Raw genomic sequence first — 25108 nt, 5'->3', positions numbered from 1 at the left:
TCACAAGCTTCAGACCACTGAAACTTAACATTTTTCTGCGTTAACTTAGTCAATGGTGCAGAAATCCGAGAAAAGTTCTCCACAAACCTCCGATAATAGCCGGCCAACCCTAAGAAACTTCTTATCTCTGTCGTCGAAGTAGGCCTAAGCCACTGCTTAACTGCCTCAATCTTTTGAGGATCAACCTCAATCCCATTCCTTGACACTACATGCCCAAGAAATGCTACACTCTCCAACCAAAACTCACTCTTTGAGAACTTGCCATACAACTGATGATCTCGCAAAGTTTGAAGCACCATTCTCAAGTGCTGCTCATGCTCCTCCCTAGACCTCGAATACACCAAAATATCATCAATAAAAACTATCACAAATCGATCAATAAACTGGCCAAACACTCTATTCATCAAATCCATAAAAGCTGCTGGTGCATTCGTCAACCCAAAAGACATCACTAAGAACTCATAATGACCATACCGAGTTCTGAAAGCTGTTTTTAAAATGTCCTCATCTCTTATCCTCAACTGATGATACCCAGATCGAAGATCGATCTTAGAAAAGAATTGAGCTCCCTGCAATTGGTCAAACAAATCATCTATGCGAGGGAGTGGGTATCTATTTCGAACTGTCACCCGATTCAGTTGCCTATAATCTATACACAACCTCAATGACCCATCTTTCTTCTTCACAAACAACACTGGGGCTCCCCAAGGGGACACACTTGGTCGGATAAACTTTTTATCCAACAAATCCTGCAGTTGCTCCTTTAGCTCCCTCAATTCTGCTGGTGCCATCCTATATGGTGCCATTGATATTGGTTCAGTACCCGGAACCAAATCAATACAAAACTCAATTTCCCTATACGGAGGCAATCCAGGTAAGTCATCGGGAAAGACATCAATAAACTCCCTAACTATAGGGACTTGGTCTAATTGGGGAACTTCTTTCTCTACATCCACTATATATGCTAGGTAGCACTATATCCCTTTTCTAGCCATTTTCCTCGAGATAGCTGACAACATAATTGATGGAGACCCAATCTTATCTCCTTGAAATACCAACCCAACTTCTTCATCTAGATCAAATATTATTTTCTTACCCCAACAATTTACTGAAGCCCTATGCTTTGCCAACCAATCCATTCCCAAAATCACATCAAAATCAACCATATCTAAGACATTTAAGTCTCCCATAAAGATCTTATCTCCAATCTCTATTTCACAATCCAGATACACATACTTCACTAATATTAATTCATCTAAGGGAGTGGAGACTGTAATCGGGGATTTTAACAAGGTTGGTTGTTTATCTAACCTCATGGCAAAATATGGAGACACAAATGAATGGGTTGCACCCGTATCAAACAAAACTTTTGCTTCAAAAGAGCAAACAGGAAGAATACCTGAAACAACTGTGTTGGATGCCTGAGCATCCTGCTGAGTCAAGGCAAAAACTCTGGCATGCCCCTGACCCTGCTGTATCTGACCTCTATCACCTGCACCCCGACCTCTCTGACCACGGCCACCAAAACCTCTACCCCCATGAGCCACAGACTGGCTCGTCGATGGTGCCTGAATAGAATGCTGGACTGAAGCAGATAACCCCGAAGCTGACAACTGTCTCCTCGGGCACTCTCTGATCTTATGACCTATCTGGCCACAACTAAAACAAGCCCCAGTCCTTCTGTAGCACTCTGCACTAGTATGACTTCCTCCACAATGCTGACATGAAGAACTATCACTAGGTGAAACAAATGAACTACGAGGTGCAGTCTGAACTAAACTCTGAGTACCACTACTGCCACTCTGACCGCCTGAGCCACTAACTGACGGTCTCTGTCTAAACCTCCTCTGAACCCTTGAGCCCTGACGGCCACTTCGTCCCCTAGACGGACCTGCACTTAATCCCTGTTGCCTAAAAGACTGACCCTCTTCTCTAGGCCTCTTAGACTGGCCTGCAATCATGTCCTCTAATTCTCGTGCCTCTATCAATCTGGCGCTGTCAACAGCTGAGGAGTATGATGGAAACACTTGTGACACCATCACCAAATACATAGAGGATTTGAGTCCTCTAATAAACCTCTTCACCCTCCACTCCTCAGTGGGTAGAAGATGCTCTGCATACCTAGACAACTGAGTAAACTTCAGATCATACTCATCCACTGTCATGCTCCCCTGAGATAGCCTCTCAAACTCATAAAGTCGAGCATCCCTGATGCTCTGAGGGAGAAACCTGTCTAAGAACATGGAGCTAAACTCCTTCCATGTCCACTGAGTCTCTACTGGTCTTGCTCTTTTTCTAGACTCAAACCAAGAGATTGCCACATCTCCTTCCAACCTGAACGATGCCAAACTCACAGCTCGGTGGTCTGTACATCCCAAAGCTTCACACCGTCGCCAAATATCATCTAGGAACCTCTGAGGATCCTCTGAACTGTCCATCCCAGTAAAAATAGGAGGTGCCAACTTCATGAAGTCATTCAACGGCACATTAACTCCCTGAACAGTGTGGGATGTCGAGGGTACATCTCTATCCCTCCTTCTATCTCTCTCCATAGAAAACTCTATCCAGGTCCGCACAACCTGGCTAAGTTGTTGAAACTCTGTAACAGGTTCAGGGTCAGCTACCCCCACATCTGTTTCATCAACCATATCTTCCTCTTCTATCTCCTGAGGCTCTTCCTCCACTGGTGGAGGTACCTCCTCAACATGTTGAGGCACGGGTGCACCGCGCCTCCTTCTTTGCCTTGCAGTTCTCAACCGCACAATAGGGACATCATCCTGATCATCCTCTACTCTAACAGTATCAGCTATTCGTCTATTCCTCGGCATTTCCTAAAATAAAAAAAAATAAGAGCACTCCAGTCATGCTAGAACAATAGCATGATAATTATCACAAAATTATAGGAAAGCATATCTATCACAAAGAAGAAGACATGCTTGATAAGAGTTTAAAATTTCAAAGGCAACAAACAAGACAATACGGATCCTAATGCTCCACTCATTATGAATTTAATTATATTATTGTTTCTTTAACCTAAAGCTCTGATACCACGTTTGTCACGACCCGAGTCCCGGATCCATGACCGGCACATAGGCAAGGTTCCCCTCCAAGGTTCCATACCTATGCGAACCTAAACTTACACACAACTTATCCTAACTCAATCAGAGTTCAACGCAGCATTAATAACAAAATCAACTTCATAATATAATTGAATTGTCTTAATACAAAAGTTTATAAAAGTTCAGAGTTTTGGAGCACTAACTAGACATAAAGGAAAGGTACAAATTACTACCAAAAGAGCAGGTTCTGAAGGTCCAACAAAATGACCTGCTATCAAGCTATAAGCCTGAAAAGGATAAATAATGAGATGGTGAGTTCAACAACTCAGTGAGTAGATAACGTTCAATATACACACACGAGGTAATACAACAATGAGAAATATATATACAAGTATGGATTTAGGTTCTTATGGAAGTGTTCTCAAATTGGCCATAACAAGATCATATGGTAAAACTCGTCAGAAAATCAAAATGCAATGAGCATGAGGCTCCGTACTGTGGGATGATCAGTCCACACAGGTTGGTGACTCCCCCGACCAACTAGGGTTCAGATACGATGTGCACAAAGACTAACACTACCCTGTTAGCATGGGTATTCTGACTGACATACCATAGGTTCATAATCACAATCAAACAGACATATTCATATCTCAAGGCTCAACTCATGACATCAATCAAATGAGGAGCTATCAATTCAGAATTCAATTCAAAATATATACTGGTTCATATCAAGAATTCAGATTCAACAATTGATCATGCTTTATCAAAACAAGGATAATAATTAACATATATATTATCAAGAAGCATGATCCAATTCATATTAGCAAATCAAATATTTATAATATTTCTCATGCATATGGAAAATTATCCACTCACCTGACTCAAAAGCAACAAAACTCAAAGCTGATATCGAAGAAAATCCTACTGACGTCCCGCCGGTAGAATATCAGGATTATCTGAATATAAAGGAGACATATTTAAGAATGACTCAAAAGAATATATATAACCTATTTAATACACTTATCTAAGGGTGTATTCCATAACCCTATATATTTTTGAACTAACTAGTTATCTTTCCTAAAAACCCAACGTTTAACGGTTTTCCCAAAATCTAATCCATAATAAAACAATTAATAAAATTGGTAATAATTCACTAAATAACCCTCAATTATTCATCAAAATAATCTGAAAAAAGTAATATTACAGCTAGGGACTAATCTGTAATTTATCATATTCTTAAGGGTTAAATTGCAACTTTTGTCAAATTGGAGGACCAAACTAAAATTTATCATAAATCCATGAATATACTGAAATTATGTCCATAATTCATCCTCATTTCTGTCCAGATCATCTCATTATACTCCAGGGACCATTCTGGAATTTTACCAAATTTTTAGGATCAAATTGTAATTTTTGTCAAATTGGAGGACCAAATTGAAAGTGTTAAATTCTCTTATCTATACAGTAATTCTGTCCATAATTCATATGTTATTCTGTTCAGAATCTCGGAATAGGCTCCAGAGACCATTCTGCAAATTTTCCAAAGTTTGGGGACTAAACTGTAATTTTCCAAAATTGAGGGACCAAATTGAATTTTCGTCATCTTCAACCTCCAACTCAGAATTCTCACAGGTTACCCACTGTTCTTGCCAAATTTCTAACTCAACATTCACCATTTACACAATTCATAACTCAAAATCATCATTTTCATCTACAATCTCTCAAAATCATCCAAATAATCAAATACCCATAACAATTAACTCTATAACATTCAAATTAATTCATCAATTAACCCAAAACATAAATTTTCAAAACCCTAACATTTATCAAAACCAAAATTAAAAGCTCAATAATACAAATTTATACATTTAACAACTTAAATCTTACCTTTAAACTTATTTCCTCCAACTCCTTTTCTTTTTTTTCCTCTTATTTTCCCCTCTTTTCTCTTCTTCTTCTTCTTCCTCTTTCTCCCTTCTCTCTCCCGTCAGTTTTTACTCTAAATTTTCTGATCTCTTGTTTTTTTTTTTCTATTTATATATATTATGTATTTATACAATTACTACAATACCCTTCATTTAATTATACCCACTTCTAAACCACCAAGGGCTCTATAGCCTTTTCCTATCTCTTTATATTCAAAACATTACAATTTCAACCAGAACTTCTTGATGGGAAATTTTCTCTCCACCTTTTATACATGATTTCAAATATTTCTTATTAAATCGAAAGGTTTACACGCTAAACATAACCAAAAAATTGCAACAATTCCCCCTATGATCTTAACCCCATTCGGGTTTACTTGCTCAATTTGGACGAATTTTCATATCTGCAATGTACATAATTAATTACAAATTAATGTTTCAACATCCTTGTACATGTAGGAATTGGAGTGGGACTGACAACTTTGTTGATGGGAATTACTTGGCTGTACTGGGGATACAATAAATGGAAGCTAATGAAGCTCAAAGAGAAGTTCTTTAGGCAAAATGGTGGTCTAATGTTGGAGCAGCAGCTATCAAGAAGGGAAGGACCCGTTACAGAAATGGCAAAAATCTTTTCAGCTGAAGAACTCGAGAAAGCCACTGACAAGTACCATGAAAGTAGAATTCTTGGCCGTGGAGGTTTTGGTACAGTTTACAGGGGAACTTTAACAGATGGAAGAACTGTTGCAATCAAGAAGTCCAAAACAATCGATCAAAGCCAAATCGAGCAGTTTATCAATGAGGTGGTTGTTCTTTACAAAATCAATCACAGGAATGTGATGAAGCTTCTAGGATGTTGCTTGTGTAGTAATATAAAGAACAACCTTATGTTTGCTGATAAAAGAGAAAAGAACAAAGAACTAAGTCCACGATAGAAAGAACAAAAACAGAAAGAACACAGAACTTATAAGTATTTAAGTATAAAGAACAAAGAGCAGAATTGAGTTATTGGTTACTGCCATCCCATGCCCTTTTATTTATAGGAAAAGAAAACAGAATTACAAAGAAAAACAAACTCTAGAAACGTACCAGCCAACTTCTCCTTTATTTTAAGGAGATGTTTACAAGTTAGTTTAATCCTAGATAAACTTAACAAAAGAATTAAAACATATCCTAATCTAGATAGTAATCTCAGCTAACAACTAGATAATCATGCAGTAGATTACTGCTAAGTAATCTGTTCTAGCTTAGGTACCAAACTTCAACACTCCTCCTTGGTTCCAAAGCTAGTCATTCCAATTCTTGCCCTCAGATCTTCAAACCTGGTTTTAGCCAACGGTTTGGTGAAAAAATCTGCTAGTTGATCTTCAGAAGTGCAGTAGCATAGTTCCAGTTCTCCTTCTTGCTGAAACTGCCTGATTGCATGATATTTGATTTTCATGTGCTTGGTTCTATCATGAAAAACAGAATTTTTAGAAATGGCTATAGCTGATGTGTTGTCACAAAACAATGTTGTGGGATTTTGTTGATTGCAATCTAAGTCACTTAGCATCTTCCTCAGCCATATAAGTTGTTTTGCTGCTACATAAGCAGCTATATATTCAGCCTCTGCTGTAGAATGTGCCACCACCGATTGTTTCTTTGAATTCCAGCAAAACACACTCTTTCCCACAGCAAAACAGTAGCCTGAAGTACTCATCATTCCTTCATCACTTCCTCCCCAGTCACTGTCTGAAAATCCAACAAGATTGATTGAGCTGGACTTCACAAAATGTATGCCAAAACCTGCAGTCCCTTTCAAATATCTTAATACTCTCTTAGCTGCCACAAAGTGGTTTTGACTTGGCTCTTGCATGAACCTGGAAAGATAATTCACAGCAAATTGAATGTCAGGACGTGTGGCTGTTAAATATAGCAAACTCCCAATTAGACTCCTGTAGACTTTCCCATCAGCTTTTGGAGATCCATCTTCTTTCATTAGCTTCTGCCCCTGTATCATAGGTGTGCTTACTGGCTTGCATTTGCTCATTGCAAAATTGTCTAGTATTTTCAAGGAAAAACGTTTTTGACAAAGAAAGTAACCTTGATCAGACTGAGTTACTTCCATTCCTAAAAAATATGTCAACAAACCAAGTTCATTCATCTCAAACATGTCTTTCATATTGGTTTTGAATTCCTCTACAAGCTGCTCCTTGTCCCCTGTGATTAGCAAATCATCAACATAAACTGATACAATGAGTTTATGTCCATCAGCATGCTTCACATATAAAGTTACCTCATTCATGCTCCTGTTAAATCCCAGGCTTAAAAGATGATTATCCAACCTGCTATACCAAGCTCTAGGAGCTTGTTTCAATCCATACAATGCCTTCTTCAGTAAATAAACTTTGTTTGTTGAATTTGATTTTTCAAAACCAGCAGGTTGCTCAACATAAATCTCTTCATTTAGCACACCATTCAAAAATGCAGATTTAACATCCAATTGAAATATATACCAACCGTTTTGTGCTGCTAGAGCAAGCAGGAGCTTCATTGTTTCATGTCTGGAAACTGGAGCAAAAGTTTCTGTGAAGTCGATCCCTGCCTCTTGTGAATATCCTTTCACTACAAGTCTGGCTTTATGCTTGTTGATCTTACCATTTGCATTTAATTTTGTTTTGAAAATCCATTTCACTCCAATTACCTTCTTATGAGTTGGTCTGTCAACTAGCATCCATGTTTGATTTTTGTCTATCATTGCAAGCTCCTCCTTCATTGCTGCTATCCAAACTTGAGAATTCATAGCTTCTTCAACATCTACAGGTTCTGCCTCAGCTACATTGCACCTGCTATAGATATCTGATAGAGATCTTGTTCCCTTTACTGGTTGATCATCAATATTCTCTGCAGCATCCCACTCAGTTTGTTGTATCTGTTTTGATCCTTCACCTGATGAATTTTTCCAATCCCAAGTAGCATTTTCTACAACTTTGACATTTCTAGCAACCACAACTTTGTTAAAATTCAGATCATAAATTTTATAAGCCTTTGATGTTGTACTATAGCCTATAAAGATCCCTATATCAGCCTTTTGATCAAGTTTTCTTCTTCCAACTTCAGGTTTCAGAACATAACAAATACTACCAAACACCTTTAAATGATCAATACTAGGTTTAAAACCATACCAGAGTTCATAAGGAGTTTTATCTGCTAAAACTCTTGAAGCCATTCGGTTTATAAGATATGATGCTGTGTTTACTGCTTCTGCCCAGAAATTCAATGGCAGCTTCTTCTCATATAGCAAACATCTTGCCATCTCCATCAATGTTCGGTTTCTTCTTTCACTTACACCATTCTGCTGTGGTGTGTAGGGAATAGTCAGCTGGTGTTTAATCCCTTCTTTAGCAAGGTATGCTTCAAATTGTCGAGAGGTATACTCTCCTCCATTGTCAGATCTCAATATCTTCAATTTGTTTCCTGTTTCTAGTTCAACTGCTGCCTTGAACTTAACAAACTCAGCAAACACATCAGCTTTGGATTTTAGAAAGTAAACCCAGCAGTACCTACTAAAATCATCAATAAATAGAAGAAAATACTTTGAACCATTTAATGATTCATTGTGCATAGGTCCACACACATCTGTATGTACAAGCTGGAGTTTTGACACTGCCCTATATGCATTGTCAGGAAACACAGTTCTGGTTTGTTTTCCCAGCTGACAAGCTTCACAAATAATTTGTTGTTCTTGAATATCTGGTAACCCGTGAGTCATCTGCTGGTCAGCCATTCTTTTTAGAGTTGCATAGTTGAAGTGTCCCAACCTTTTGTGCCAAAGAACAGATTCATTGTTCTCATAGGTATTGGCACTCAAACATACTTCCTTCCAGTTAACATTAAAGCTTCGGTTCATCATTTTTGCAGAAAGTAAAAGTACTCCATTTTTATCTTTAATGTCACACACTCCATCATTAAAGACTATTGAATAGCCAGATTCAATCAATTGACCCACACTAACTAGATTTTGGTTGATTTTAGGCACATAAAGAACATTTTTAAGAATTTTTGTACCTGACAGTGTTTCTACTGCAATTGCTCCTTTTCCTTCAACCTTCACAAAGTCTCCATTGCCAATTCTGACTTTAGATAGGTAGCTTTTATCCAAGTCTTTGAATAAGCTTAAGTCTGCTGTCATATGGTTAGTGCAGCCGCTATCAATGAGCCATGATGAGTCCTTTTGCTCTGCTGAATTACACATGTCCTGAATTGTGACCATGAATAAAAGATCTTCTTTGACTTCTGAACAATCAGCTACTTAAGCTTGTTGTCCAGCTTCTGTTTTATTTTTGCAAAATCTTTGGATGTGCCCAAATTGCTTGCAGTTTCGGCATTGAGCATTCTTGAGCCAACACCATGCTTCAAGATGATTAGTTTTCTGACAGTATTTGCAAGCAGGAAAATGCTCTTTCTTCTCTTTCCCCCTCATGAAGCTGTTATTGATGTTCTGTTGCCAGTTAGCAGATTTCCAGCTCCTTCCTTTTTCTCTTTTTCCTTCTTGATTATTTCTGAAATTGTTCTTAGCCCGACTCTTATCCTTGTAAACTGCTACAAGAGCTCCTTCACTTGATCCTTCTTGTCTATATGCTTGCCTTTGCTCCACAGCTTGCAATGCATTTACCAGTTCTTGCAAGCTAATTTCAGAAAAATCTTTAGAATCTTCTAAAGAACAGATTTTATGTTCAAACTTTCCTGGCAGACTCACTAGGACTTTCTCTACAATTCTAGAGTCTGGAAAATCTTCTCCCAAAAGTCTTACTTGATTCACAAGTTTCGAAATTTGAGAAGAGAAATCTTTGATGCTCTCATTTTCTTTCATCTTCAGACCTTCGAATTGTCTTCTCAGATTCAGAATATGCATCCTTCTTGACTTCTCATCACCATGGAACTCTGCTTTTAATTTATCCCATGTTTCCTTGGCAGATTTGCATGCCATGATCCTTGTGAAGATGTCTTCACTTACAGCACTATGAAGACAAGAAAGAGCTTTGAATCTCTTTGCCTTTTCTTCATTAAAGAACTTCATCTGTGCAATTGTGGGATTGTTACCTAAAGGAGTAGGTTGCCTATCACTTTCCACTATCTCCCATAAATCAAGAGCTTTGAGATAGGTTTCCATTTTTACAGCCCACACACCAAAATTCTGTCCCGTAAACAATGGTGTTTTTGGTGAAAAGTTTGCAGAATCCATTAAAAAAAAACTCACTTTATTCTCTCGTGTTTTTCACTCACCAACCCTCAAAGTAAAAACTTTGATTTATCCTCACTGTACTCTCGTGTTTCTCACTCACAAAAAAACCCTTCAAAGATCCTAAGGATGCTCTGATACCAATTGTAGTAAGATAAAGAACAACCTTATGTTTGCTGATAAAAGAGAAAAGAACAAAGAACTAAGTCCACGATAGAAAGAACAAAAACAGAAAAAACACAGAACTTATAAGTATTTAAGTATAAAGAACAAAGAGCAGAATTGAGTTATTGGTTACTGCCATCCCATGCCCTTTTATTTATAGGAAAAGAAAACAAAATTACAAAGAAAAACAAACTCTAGAAACGTACCAGCCAACTTCTCCTTTATTTTAAGGAGATGTTTACAAGTTAGTTTAATCCTAGATAAACTTAACAAAAGAATTAAAACATATCCTAATCTAGATAGTAATCTCAGCTAACAACTAGATAATCATGCAGTAGATTACTGCTAAGTAATCTGTTCTAGCTTAGGTACCAAACTTCAACAGCTTGGAGACAGAAGTCCCATTACTAGTTTATGAATATGTTCCAAATGGCACCCTCTATGACCACATTCACGACAAGAGTAAGGTGTCGGCCCTCACCTGGGAAATCCGTTTAAAGATAGCTTCTGAAACTGCAGGTGTTCTATCATATTTGCATTCCGCAGCCTCTGTACCAATCATTCATAGGGATGTCAAGTCTACGAACATACTCCTGGACAACAGTTACACGGCAAAAGTGTCAGATTTTGGCACTTCTAGGTTAATTCCGTTGGATCAAGTTGAATTGTCAACGATGGTGCAAGGTACTCTAGGATACTTAGACCCTGAGTACTTGCACACAAGCCAACTGACGGACAAAAGTGATGTTTACAGTTTTGGAGTGGTTCTTGTGGAACTACTAACTGGGATGAAGACAATTTCCTTCTATAAGCCTGAGGGGGAGAGGAATTTATCATCGTATTTTCTTTGTGCAATGAAAGAAGATCGCCTGGTCCATATTCTTCAGGATTGCATGGTGAACCAGGATAACATTAGGCAGCTTAAGGAAGTTGCCAACATTGCGAAGAAGTGCTTAAGAGTAAAAGGAGAGGAAAGACCCAACATGAAGAATGTAGCAATGGAATTAGAGGGGCTAAGAACATCTGCAAAACATCCTTGGACTAATGACGTATCAAATGTAGAAGAGACAGAGTACTTGCTTGGTAAATCAGCGGAAACTGTTCGTTCTGAGGAAATGGCTGGTACAAGTGCTGGCTATCACAGTCTATATTTAATGCAATCACAAGGAGATGGCAGATGAACATTTTATTCTAGTGTCACAGCTTCGCTTGATAGTTTGCTTTGAATAATAGCTTGCGCCATGGCAATGCTTTTCTTTTCTATATTTCAGTCCGGTTCTGTTTTTGTTATAGTGGTCCTGTAATTTTAAAAGACGAAGAATTTCTGACAGTATGTCCAATAGTCAACCCGCATTGAAACTCTTTATCCTATCTCCATTTTGCAATGTAATATTCCAGGTGATCTCCTTCTGAAAGCAAAACAATTGCTGGACAAACATTCTGGTGTATGCCATGCTCGTTGACAAAGACTTCGATTGTATGTCTCTGGGAAGAAAATTTTTATCGTCGCCCCAACATTTAGACAACCACTAAAAAAGAAATCAGTAAAGGCAATTAAATCTCAGGAGTCCAGGGATTGCTAATGGATCAAATTAGAGGCATATCAAAGATATAATAAATACACCCATTAGTAGGAATCATCAAAAGCAGCAATCACAATCAAATAGGCAGAGAAGGGCACCCCCACCACTGCTCTTGTTAAAACCCAATTCCTCTTGTGTATATACTCATTATATCCGTGTTTAATCGCAAGTCAGAACTTTTTTTTATAAAAAAAAGTTAAATATGAAAGCTTTTAAATTTTGTTTTTTTTATATTAATTATAAATAAAAAAAAGTCTATACATACTTAATTAAATACATTGAGAATTATATGTGTCAATAACTATAAAAAATAAAGTTTTAACATGTTTATTGAACTCGTCTCGCTAAAAATAAAATAATTTTCATTTTTAATGTAAAAAAATTAATATATAGTTTTTATTAACATGTTTTTTGATATTGAGAAAAAAATATAATCATAAATAAAAAAATTAATACTTACTTGTAATAAATTTCATATGTATTAATAAAAATATACAAAACTCAAACTTATTTTTACATAATAAAAGAATGGAACTTGAAATTGCTACGGTGAGGCAATTACTTTTGGCACCTCAGGTTTTTGCCATGCATGAACTTTTAAAAGCTAATTTTAGTTCCTAGTGAGGATTATATATTATATAAAATTAAAACCACGTTTGCTCTTTTAAAGTGTTTGGAAATATCGTATAAATTATATTTTTTTAAATTTTGAAATTTTATTTTTTATTTAAAATAATTTTTTTATTTTATATTTTCAGATTATTTTAATGTGTTAATATCAAAAATAATTATTTTAATATATTTAAAAGTGAAATAAACTACCATAATTACTGCAATATTAAACACTGTAGCAATGGCGAATTCTAAGCCTTTGATTAAGGCTTGCTAATTATGAAACGGGTTTGAAATTGGTTATATCTCCCTTGTCGACGTCTTGTATTAATCGAATTCAAAGCAAGGGACAAGAAAATCTTTACCTACCAGGGTTGCAAAGAGAGGAGACTTAAACGCATTTAAATTTTAAGGAGAAATTAATTATAATTTTGAAGCATGTTGACTGAAGATTAATATCACAGAATCATCCGTGAGAATGAAATACCCAGACTAATTGAGTTCTTGTCTGAGGAATAGAGAGACTTGCATTCATCGTATTAGCTCTAAAATAGATGAAGATGCAGTAAAAGAAGCACTAGCTCAACAAGATAGTGACTCTATTCCCATGGAAGACATCGACAACCCTCTCATTTCCTTGGATTGTTTTATATTTCTGTGAAATTGTGTGTGCATGCCCCCTTAAATTGTTGTGCTGTTCATAAGAATCTTTACTTTGTTTGTTTGTTTTTCTCTTATCTTCAAGAGGATATTCATTATTAATTGGTTTCTTTTTCTGTTTTTTTTTAATCAGTTTCATTTATTGGTTTCAAAATGATCAACTAGATCAGAATTTCTGTATCGATTGTAAAAGAAGATATATATATAAAAGAAAAAAGGCTCTGTTTGTTTCCTTGTATAGTTGATGTTTCATGTTTGCTGGATTGCGGCTGGAGCTTCTTCTTCTTCTTTTTTTAATGAATTGATTAAAAATCATCGGAGTTCCTGAACTGTATACTTTTGTAGAATTAATACCTGTACAGATGTTTTTTTTTTTTCACAAAAAAAAGCTTAAGATAATATTTCGATTAGTTCATCTACAATTTTTATTAATTAAAACCAAGCAGAGCCCCTGAACGTGAAACGCAACCGTCTCTTCAAATTGAGTAGGCAACCTCGGATTTATGCTTCGGTACTATTTGTTTATTAGTCTAACGAGATCTTTGAACTCGTTGCTTGGTTTTAGCTTATCAGGCTGGTGAGATTCTGAATGCTGCACTGCTAAATATCAGCAAGTTGGGAAACGATGGCAAGCCTCAAGAATCGAAGATATGTTTACCATCGAGCTTAATTAATCCATGCAGATTGACTCCACCATCGCTGCTTTGTTAATTATTCATAACTGATATTTGCTGGATTTTGTTTTATATTTTATCAATCGCTTAATTTTAACGTCACTGCTTCAATTCACTCCGTCAAAAGCCCCGGTCTTTTACTATGGTCTTTGAATGAAAACCTTGTGGATCCAAACAATGTTTTTATTTTATATTCTTCTTAATTTTCTTTTTTATTAAGGCTATCATTTTTTTTCAATTTTAGCTTTTCATATTGTGATTATTGGTAAAGGGACTTGATAGTTTGTTTTGTGTCGTTTTCATTTGGGTTGTTGTGATATCATCTAAAATAATATCTTAAAATGAAATTAGTTTGAAAAATTTAGTTTTGTCATTTATAAAAAGATTAAATAAAAAAAGTATGAAAAGTAAAAGTAAGTTGAAATGATAACATTTTATTTAAAAAGAAAATTTTATTTTTCACATTACTATCTTTTTACCATATTCTCTATAAAACACCCATTTTATAGATTAGATTGTTTCTTAATTTTTGTTAAAATCTATTCACTTTCGTTGATTGTGAGAAATTAGCAAAGGTCCAATGGCCAAGTAACGATTGTTCCTTTGGGCTAAAATAACCTCCCTTCCCCCTTTACTCTTTTTTTTTTAATATTAATTTTGATTTAATTTAAAAGGGGTTTGTGTCATGCGTGAGATTGCCGAATGTTTCACCAGCGTATGATTTGGGCAGACAGCTGCTAGTACACAAATCTCTGCCACACGGCAAGTGCAAGTAAATTCCACAAGTGGGCCCCGCAGAATTAGACTGTGGAGATGGAATCTAGCTGACTTTAATAGGTTAGCTATCAAGTTAAGGTCCCACATCCACTCTATTTACTATGCAATTTCTTGAAAATAATTTGATATTTCTTGAAATTAAGAGGACACGAGGACCTAAGTGAAATTAACCTCACAGTTTTCAGGATTTTTTAATGAGATTTTTTAATAAAAAAATATATTTACGTTTTCATATTCAAAATTAAGCGGCTTGAATTAGAAGAGACATAGTGTAATAGTAAGTTTTTTTATTTAGAAATATATTAAAATAAAAAACAAAGTAAATATCATATGTGAAAAATACTAAGACCCTTTATTGATCGAGGAAGTCCCTTGGGACATAAGAAAAAAGTAGATAGCCCTTCCACAGACGAAAGAGCTCAAGGCTTCTTAGCGGTCTAGCTTCGCTACCTGCATTCCTGAGTGAGGAAAGACCCGTGCTGGGTTAGGCATACTTCTTGGTTGCTTGCCGGTGAAGAGTAAGATGATGATTCTATACTATAGCAGCTAGGCTCCTAGAACCAGATTCTTTTCTTTTTTATCTTCTACCTATCTATGCTATTAAGAGCTCGTTTGGCAGTGTGGTTGCGGGTGCTTTTCAAATAACTTTTCGTGCCAAAATGCATGCCAACGATGTTTTTTCATTTTTTAAAAATCATTTTTAACATCAGCACATCAAAACGATCCAAAACGTACAAACCATATTAAATTTTAGCAAAAAAAAAAAAAAAATTCAAATTTTTTGGAAACGCAGCCGCAGCCGCGTTCCCAAACGGTCCCTAAAGAGAAGACCACCGCAGCTTGAACAAGAAAACCTCCCCTACTTTTCTTACTCCAAATGTGGTAATGCCGACAAGACATGAAATCAACAGGAATCAGGAAGACGGAGATAGAGAAGTCTTATATCCCTCCATAGAGCATCCAAGGAAGCCATGAGCCTTAAATTAAATAAGAAGAGAGTTCCCAGAGAAAGTACCAGCTCTTTCTCTGTTCCTAGCCTTTCTTCTACGATGTGTCTACCCTATTTGCTTATTATGAGATTGGGCTGTAGAAGCCTACTCAGTAGCTACTAGGTATGGGGCAAAAGAACTACGGGTATCTCCATATTTTAAATAAGAGCATATTCAACTAAGCCTATTCACTTAATTAATATTTATTAAGACCTATTTAGGTTAATAAATATAAAATACAAAGTTTTATCATGTTTATTCAACTTGCCTTACTACACGTCAAATAATTTTTTTTAATATAAAAAACTAATATATGTATGTTATTAACATGTTTTTTGATATCGAGTAATTAAAAAATATAATTATAAATAAAAAAGATCAATATTTATAATAAACTATAGTAAATATCACGTGTTAATAAAGATATGTAAAATTTCAAACTAATTTTTACATAGTATAAGAATGGAATAACATTCACATTGCTATGGTGGGGCAATTATTTTTGGCACCTTAGGTTTTTGCCATGCATGAACTTTTAAAAGCTAATTTTAGTTCCTGGTGAGGATTATAGATTATATAAAATTAAAACCACGTTTGCTCTTTCTGAAATCTATGCAATGGCGAATTCTAAGCCTTTGATTAAGGCTTGCTAATTATGAAACGGGTTTGAAATTGGTTATATCTCCCTTGTCGACGTCTTGTATTAATCGAATTCAAAGCAAGGGACAAGAAAATCTTTACCTACCAGGGTTGCAAAGAGAGGAGACTTAAACGCATTTAAATTTTAAGGAGAAATTAATTATAATTTTGAAGCATGTTGACTGAAGATTAATATCACAGAATCATCCGTGAGAATGAAATACCCAGACTAATTGAGTTCTTGTCTGAGGAATAGAGAGACTTGCACTCATCGTATTAGCTCTAAGACAGATGAAGATGCAGTAAAAGAAGCACGAGCTCAACAAGATAGCGGCTCTATTCCCATGGAAGACATCGACAATCCTCTCATTTCCTTGGATTGTTTTATATTTCTGTGAAATTGTGTGTGCTTGCCCCCTTAATTTGTTGTGCTGTTCATAAGAATCTTTACTTTGTTTGTTTGTTTTTCTCTTCTCTTCAAGAGGATATTCATTATTAATTGGTTTCTTTTTCTGTTTTTTTATTAATCAGTTTCATTTATTGGTTTCAAAATGATCAACTAGATCAGAATTTCTGTATCGATTGTAAAAGAAGATATATATATAAAAGAAAAAAGGATCTGTTTGTTTCCTTATATATTGGATGTTTCATGTTTGCTGGAAAGCGGCTGGAGTTTTTTTTTATTTTTTTTTATTTTAATGAATTGGTTAAAAATCATCGGAGTTCCTGGACTGTATACTTTCGTGGAATTAATCCCTATACAATGAACTCAATGTTTTTTTTTTGTTCTTTAAATGGCCTGCGCCGTTGATTTGTAGTGCCCCTGAACGTGAAACGCCATCGTCTCTTCAAATTCAAGAGTAGGTAACCTCGGATTTATGCTTCGGTTGATGTAGATCTAGTAGATCTAGTACATGAACTTGATAGGTTGTTCCGTACTGTTTTTTTTTCCGGTTTTCATGGTTAAAAAAAATATCTTGATGGTTTTTAATTTTATAATGAAGAATTTAGTTTGGCTGTTTAGAAAAAAGGTTAAATATAAGAGGATGAAAAGTAAAAGTAAGTTGAAATTATAACTTTTGATTTAAAAAGAATTATTTTCTTTACATGACTACTATCTTTCAGGTTACCTAGTCTCTTAAAAAACACCCTGCTATACATTGTTCCTCTGCAAGAATTTTTGTTTGTGAGAAATTAACAAAGGTTCAATAGCTAATTAACAATTGTTCCATCGGGCTAAAATAACCTCCCTTCCCCCTTTAGTTTTTTTTTTAAAAAAAAAAATTAATTTTGATTTTGATTTTGATTTTGATTTAAAAGGGGTCTGTGTCATGCGTGAGATAATTCGTTGTTTCACCAGCGTTTGATTACCGGCAGACAGCTACTAGTACACAAACCACTGCCACACAAGTGGGCCCCGCAGCATTAGACTGTGAAGGTGGAATCTAGCTGACTTTAACAGGTTACCTCTCAAGTGAAGGTCGCACATCCACTCTATTTGCCATGCAATTTCTTGAAATCAATTGCCTCGCCGTTTGATTTACGGCAGGCGGCTACCAATACACAAACCTCTGTCACGTAGCAAGTGCAAGTAAATTTGCTGACTAAAATCAAATGATGGATCTGGCCGAGAATTCTTTCCTACGTCGAGGTTCTAATTGAGAAAAGAAAGATCGAGGACCTAATTGAAATTGACCTCAAAGTCTGGGGATTTATAATGAGATTTCTCAAGGAAAAAATGTACTGACACTTCCATATTCAAATTAGGGGGCTTGACTTTTAGATATTCAGTCACATATATCCCAACTGGCATTCAAGCCTAATAATTTGGTCTTCCATCGACCAATATCGGGGTAATTTGCTTTATAAAAAAGGCTAGCTGCCACAGTGAGTTTTGCACCACCCGACTCCATTCTAATTAAACAGAAAAGTATGAGAATTCGAGGATTGGCCTTACAGTTCACAACAACGGGAGTGTTGTTAGCAGCAGTTACAGCAGCAACAGGGTTTCCTATAGCGAAGCCTGGATGCCAAGAAGATAGATGTGGGAATGTTAGTATCCCATATCCATTTGGCACGGAAAAAGATTGCTACTACGACTCTAAGTTCCTCATAACTTGCAATCATACTTTCAACCCTCCAAAAGCGTTTTTAGGGAATGGTAGCATAGAGGTCACAGAAATAACCCTTGATGGGAAGCTACGCAGCATGCATTATATAGCTAAGGATTGCTATAATCAGGCAGGTGCACGAACAACGAAAAACAGACCCTGGATAAACCTATCCATCGAAGGTCCATACGTTGTTTCTGACACTGACAATATGTTCGTCGCTATCGGCTGTGATACTGTAGCTGAAATGCGAGGTAGACGAGAAGACAATAATGATAAATACCTGGTAGGATGCATTTCCAAATGTAGCAACAAAACATTTGTACCAAACACGTGCTCCGGAATTGGTTGCTGCCAAACCTCCATTGCCAAAGGAATTAAGTACTTCAACGTAAACGCAGCTAGTGACAATAATCATACGGGAATCTGGGAATTCAATCCTTGCAGCTTTGCCTTCATGATTGAAGAAAAGCAGTTCACCTTTTTTCCAAGTAACCTGTCGGATTTAGAGACAGTAGATAAGCTTCCTATTATAGTTGATTGGAGTATTGGGCGCAATAACTGCGAAACCTTGGAAAAGAACAGGATGTCTAATGCATGTCAAGGACAGAGCAAATGTCATGACCCTGAAAATGGGTCTGGGTACATTTGCAAATGCTTAGATGGCTATCAAGGAAATCCATACCTCCCAAATGGTTGCCGAAGTATGCATTCTTTTTCTTAATTTTATTCCTGTTTTTTATAATTTTTTACTTACATAAAGAGAAAGTTAAATTATTTGTAATTGATTCCGAGGAGATCTCTAATCTGATTTTTCGAACTTGGATTACTTGAAATTATGAGAATTTACTATGGTTTTACATAAAGGCTTCTCTTTATGATGCTTCTGCAGACATTAATGAATGCTCAGATCCAAAAGTAGCCCACAATTGCAGCCACAATTGCATCGACACCGAAGGGAATTATACATGTTCTTGCCCCAAGGGGTACCATGGAGATGGGAGAATAGATGGAGAACGCTGCATCCGCAATCGATCATCAGTGATTCAGATCGCTGTCGGTAAGTTCGTATATCATCTTCTTCATTTTCAATCCCGATGTTCATGTACATACTATTGTGTATAGATCTTTCATGTGACATTAAAGGTAACTGTTTGGTTTTTTTGGTTTCTCATTTTAATTTGGATAGGATATATACATGTGCCAATTTTTAGTTCTTGTTATTTAGATGAGGCTGTGATGTGATAGGCAGTATTATTAAAACTATATCACAGTCCCTACTTCTAGTTCATCCTAATACTTGGTTCCCTCCATCAGAGACCTAAGTTTAATACTCATACTGGCCTCTTGTAGCAGGAATTGAGAGTAGATTTTTGTTAATTTTCTTTTCAGGATTCTTACATTTTCAAAGTATATACTGAAATTCATGCAGTTGTTTAGAAGTATTGTGATAAATGCTTGACCGGATGTCAGAGCTTTGGCTAGAATTTATTTTATCAATAAAATTTGAAGTAGCTGGCGATGCAAAAGTGACTTGAAATATCCAGACACTATTCTAGATTTATTTCATCTCAAATTTGCAGCCCTTGGTATTTCAGAAAACAAAACTGAGAGGAATCTAATTTGATCCATATAAACTCTGGAACTTCAAGGCCCACAACGTTTCAAAGTCAAATCCACTACAAATGTACTCGTTTTTAATTTATTCTATATTGCCGCGGGATCATTTCAACCGGAACTTCTTGATGGGAAATTTTTTCCCTCCACCTTTTATACATGATTTCAAATATTTCTTATTAACTCGAAAGGTTTACTCGCTAAACAGAAGCAAAAAATTGCAATAATTTCCCCTATGATCTTAACCCCATTCGGGTATACTTGCTCAATTTGGACGAATTTTCATATCTGCAATGTACATAATTAATTACAAATTAATGTTTCAACATCCTTGTACATGTAGGAATTGGAGCGGGACTGACATCTTTGTTGATGGGAATTACTTGGCTCTACTGGGGATACAGTAAATGGAAGCTAATGAAGCTCAAAGAGAAGTTCTTTAGGCAAAATGGTGGTCTAATGCTGGAGCAGCAGCTATCAAGAAGGGAAGGACCCGTTACAGAAACGGCAAAAATCTTTTCAGCTGCAGAACTCGAGAAAGCCACTGACAAGTACCATGAAAGTAGAATTCTTGGCCAAGGAGGTTTTGGTACAGTTTACAAGGGAACTTTAACAGATGGAAGAACTGTTGCAATCAAGAAGTCCAAAACAATCGATCATAGCCAAATCGAGCAGTTTATCAATGAGGTGGTTGTTCTTTACCAAATCAATCACAGGAATGTGGTGAAGCTTCTAGGATGTTGCTTGGAGATGGAAGTCCCATTACTAGTTTATGAATATGTTGCAAATGGCACCCTCTATGACCACATTCACGACAAGAGTAAGGTGTCGGCCCTGACCTGGGAAATCCGTTTAAAGATAGCTTCTGAAACTGCAGGTGTTCTATCATATTTGCATTCCGCAGCTTCTGTGCCAATCATTCATAGGGATGTCAAGTCTACAAACATACTCCTGGACAACAGTTACACGGCAAAAGTGTCAGATTTTGGCACTTCTAGGTTAATTCCGTTGGATCAAGTTGAATTGTCAACGATGGTGCAAGGTACTCTAGGATACTTAGACCCTGAGTACCTGCACACAAGCCAACTGACGGACAAAAGTGATGTTTACAGTTTTGGAGTGGTTCTTGTGGAACTACTAACTGGGATGAAGGCAATTTCCTTCCATAAGCCTGAGGGGGAGAGGAATTTATCATCGTATTTTCTTTGTGCACTGAAAGAAGATCGCCTGGTCCATATTCTTCAGGATAGCATGGTGAACCAGGATAATATTAGGCAGCTGAAGGGAGTTGCCAACATTGCAAAGAAGTGCTTAAGAGTAAAAGGAGAGGAAAGACCCAACATGAAGCATGTAGCAATGGAATTAGAGGGGCTAAGAACATCTGCAAAACATCCTTGGACTAATGACAAATCAGATGTAGAAGAGACAGAGTACTTGCTTGGTGAATCAGCGGAAACTGTTCGTTCTGAGGAAATGGCTGGTACAAGTGCTGGATATCACAGTCTATATTTAATACAATCACAAGGAGATGGCAGATGAACATTTTATTCTAGTGTCACAGCTTCGCTTGATAGTTTGCTTTGAATAATAGCTTGCGCCATGGCAATGCTTTTCTTTTCTATATTTCAGTCCAGTTCTGTTTTTGTTATAGTGGTCCTGTAATTTTAAAAGACGAAGAATTTCTGACAGTATGTCCAATATTCAACCCGCATTGAAACTCTTTATCCTATCTCCATTTTGCAATGTAATATTCCCGGTGATCTCCTTCTGAAAGCAAAAAAATTGCTGGACAAACATTCTGGTGTATGCCCTGCTCGTTGACAAGGACTTCGATTGTATGTCTCTGGGAAGGAAATTTTTATCGTCGCCCCGACATTTAGACAACCGCAAAAAAAGAAATCAGTAAAGGCAATCATCATTCTATTTTTCTTGAAAAAAAAAATCTATCATTATAGATCTTAGTAAAGAAATTGATTCCACATTCTTGTAGTCTTATCCTTTAATATGCATGCATCAAGTGTATATATATTACTCTTAGTATTTAGATAATGCATATCGGAATGAATACTTTAATCCTGATGCATAACTCAATAAGTAATTGATAAAGCATGAATATAGCTTAAACTCAATTTCTGAATATCCATTATCATACCTCTATTGAGAAATTATTAAACATTTTTTTTAATCTAATCTTAAGGTACAAAACTGTATAACAAATTCAGTTCGATACTGAAATTGTTGAGGTATTTAGAAATCAAGACAGTAGAGATATTTGGACTTTTATTTTGACCAAACCATAAAATTCATGTCCTTTAAGTAATGCATTTCTCAGCTAATGAAATCACCAATTAAATCTCAGGAGTCCAGGGATTGGTAATGGATCAAATTAGAGGCATATCGAAGATATAATAAATACACCCATCAGTAGGAATCATCAAGAGCAGCAATCACAATCAATTAGGCAGAGAGGGGTACCCCCACCACTGCTCTAGTTAAAACCCAATTCCTCTTGTGTATGTACTCATTATATCCGCGCAAGTAAAATAATTTTTTTTTTACAAAAGAAATTAAATATACAAGCTTTTAAATTTTGTTTTTTTATCCTAATTATAAATAAAAAAAAGCCTATACATTCACTTAATTAAATACATTAAAAATTATATATGCCAATAAATATAAAAAAAATTAAAATCTTAACATGTTTATTCAACTTACCTCGCTACAGGCCAAATAATTTTCTTTTCCAATGTAAAAGAACTGATGTGCAGGTGCTATTAACATGTTTTTTTATATCGAGTAAAAAATATAATCGTAAATTAAAAAGATCAATACTTACTTATAATAAACCATAGTAAATATCATATACGTTAATAAAAATATATAAGATCTCAAACTAATTTTTACATGGTAAAAAAATGAAACAATGTTGAAAGTACTACTACAAGGCAATTATTTTTGGTACCTCAGGTTTTTTCCATGCATGAATTTTTAAAAGCTAATTTTAGTTCCTGGTGAGGATTATAGATTATATAAAATTAAAACCACATTTGCTTTTCCTAAAGTGTTTGCCGCATTTCCTTAAATTTTAGATTTTTTTTTTGCTTAAAATAATTTTTTATATATTTTTTCATATCGTTTTAATGTGCTGATATTAAAAATAATTTTTAAAAAATAAAAAAAAATTGATTTTGATATATTTTTAAATGAAAAACACTTTGAACCATCACCGCTATTATAATCCCAAAGACACTAGCAATGGTGAATTCTAAGCCTTTCATTTAGGCCGCATTTGAAAATGCGGTTGAAACCGCGTTCCCTTAAAATTCAATTTTTTTTGTTTTTTGCTAAAAATTATTTTTTTATGTTTTCAGATGGTTTTGATGTGATGATCTCAAAAATCATTTAAAAAATAAAAAAAATTATTTTAATGCATTTTTAAACGAAAAACATTTTGAACCGCTACCACAATTTCAAACAAGCTCTTGAGCTTACTAATGAAATGGGTTTGAGATTGGTTATATCCAAGGGCGAAGCCAGAAATGTTTCCTACTCTAAGCTACTAAATAAATATATAAATCTTTTTTAAGATCAATTATTAACTCATGTACATGAATTTTTGAAGTTAACGGTAAAGTTTTAATTTAAATACACTACCCAAAATATTAAAAAATAAATTTGAAAGTACATAAAATTAAAGTGAAAGTAAGAATAAACTTACCATTAAAGTTACATCCTTTGATGTTTTGTGAAATATAATTTATCTATAATCGAATCTGAATCGATATTGTAAAAACCCTTCAACATGAATAAAATAACAATCTCATGTCAACTAGAAAACAAAGTAATTAAATTTTTTTCCTTTCCCAATTCCTCATTCCTTCACTTGATTCTTTCTTAGATTAGTGTTTAATAAGTTGAACTTTATAAGTTTACAAGATTATTCTCTCACTTTTCTTATTTTTTTTCCTACTTTGTTTTTTAAATATATTTTTTCCCTTACTTCTCTCTCTCTCTCTCGCCTTTTCTTTTCTTTCTTTTTCTATTCTGCTTCTGCCCAGTCGGCAACATATAAAAGAAAGGAATAACTGATTTGTTTTATTTTTTAATGGCAAATAATCATTTTACCCTTAATGAGTTGTTTTGCTTTTATTTGACGATCCTTTTTTTTTTTATTAGCATTACCAAGGTTCGTTCATTCTAAAATTTTAATCAGATTTTATTTAATATATTTTAAGATTCCTCGTAAAATTTTAGTTCAATCTGATGGTCGGATTAAAAATTACGTTCAATAATATAAAACTGGTTAAATTGTGATTTTCATCAAATTTCTGAATTTCTCCAAAAATTCTGAATTTTTTACCCAAGCTAAAGCATCATATAGAAAACTCCACGTAAATTTTTAAAATTTTTTAATAACTCAATTAAGAATTACAAATTTATTTTAAAATAAAACTAATTAAAAAATATTAATAAAATCTTGATATAGACTATAGCCCACCCAAATCTTCAATATGCCTCCGCCCTTTGGTTATATCTCCCTTGTCGACGTCTTGTATTAATCGAATTCAAAGCAAGGGACAAGAAAATCTTTACCTACCAGGGTTGCAAAGAGAGGAGACTTAAACGCATTTAAATTTTCAGGAGAAATTAATTATAATTTTGAAGCATGTTGACTGAAGATTAATATCACAGAAACATCCGTGAGAATGAAATACCCAGACTAATTGAGTTCTTGTCTGAGGAATAGAGAGACTTGCACTCATCGTATTAGCTCTAAGATAGATGAAGATGCAGGGAAGGAAGCACTAGCTCAACAAGATAGTGACTCTATTCCCATGGAAGACATCGACAACCCTCTCATTTCCTTGGATTGTTTTATATTTCTGTGAAATTGTGTGTGCATGCCCCCTTAAATTGTTGTGCTGTTCATAAGAATCTTTCCTTTCTTTGTTTGTTTTTCTCTTCTCTTCAAGAGGATATTCATTATTAATTGGTCTCTTTTTCAGTTTTTTTCTTAGTCAGTTTAATTTATTGGTTTCAAAATGATCAACTAGATCAGAATTTCTGTATCGATTG

At 35.3% G+C, this 25108-nt stretch overlaps 2 protein-coding genes and 1 long non-coding RNA gene across 3 annotated transcripts; 2 read left to right on the top strand and 1 right to left on the bottom strand.

The window, feature by feature from the left end:
• Positions 1-3179: 3179 nt before the first annotated feature.
• Positions 3180-4157, bottom strand: LOC133692964 (uncharacterized). Its single transcript, XR_009842032.1, has 2 exons — positions 3936-4157; positions 3180-3346 (listed from the first exon to the last, which is right to left on the bottom strand). It is a non-coding gene; the product is annotated as an uncharacterized LOC133692964 (long non-coding RNA).
• Positions 4158-10174: 6017 nt separating this feature from the next.
• Positions 10175-11551, top strand: LOC133690467 (wall-associated receptor kinase 1-like). Its single transcript, XM_062110687.1, has 2 exons — positions 10175-10186; positions 10739-11551. The coding sequence occupies exons 1-2, from the start codon at positions 10175-10177 to the stop codon at positions 11549-11551; spliced, it is 825 nt and encodes a 274-aa protein (XP_061966671.1).
• Positions 11552-18169: 6618 nt separating this feature from the next.
• LOC133692963 (putative wall-associated receptor kinase-like 16) lies at positions 18170-21761 on the top strand. The gene is made up of 3 exons (XM_062114148.1): positions 18170-19119; positions 19308-19475; positions 20376-21761. Exons 1-3 carry the CDS (start codon positions 18237-18239, stop codon positions 21569-21571), a joined length of 2247 nt encoding a protein of 748 aa, XP_061970132.1. The 5' UTR covers positions 18170-18236; the 3' UTR covers positions 21572-21761.
• Positions 21762-25108: the final 3347 nt, after the last annotated feature.

The sequence above is a fragment of the Populus nigra genome, chromosome 4 (assembly GCF_951802175.1).
Source record: "Populus nigra chromosome 4, ddPopNigr1.1, whole genome shotgun sequence".
NCBI lineage: Eukaryota > Viridiplantae > Streptophyta > Magnoliopsida > Malpighiales > Salicaceae > Populus > Populus nigra.
Note: the sequence above shows the minus strand (reverse complement) of the source record. Positions and strands in the feature narration are given on the sequence as shown.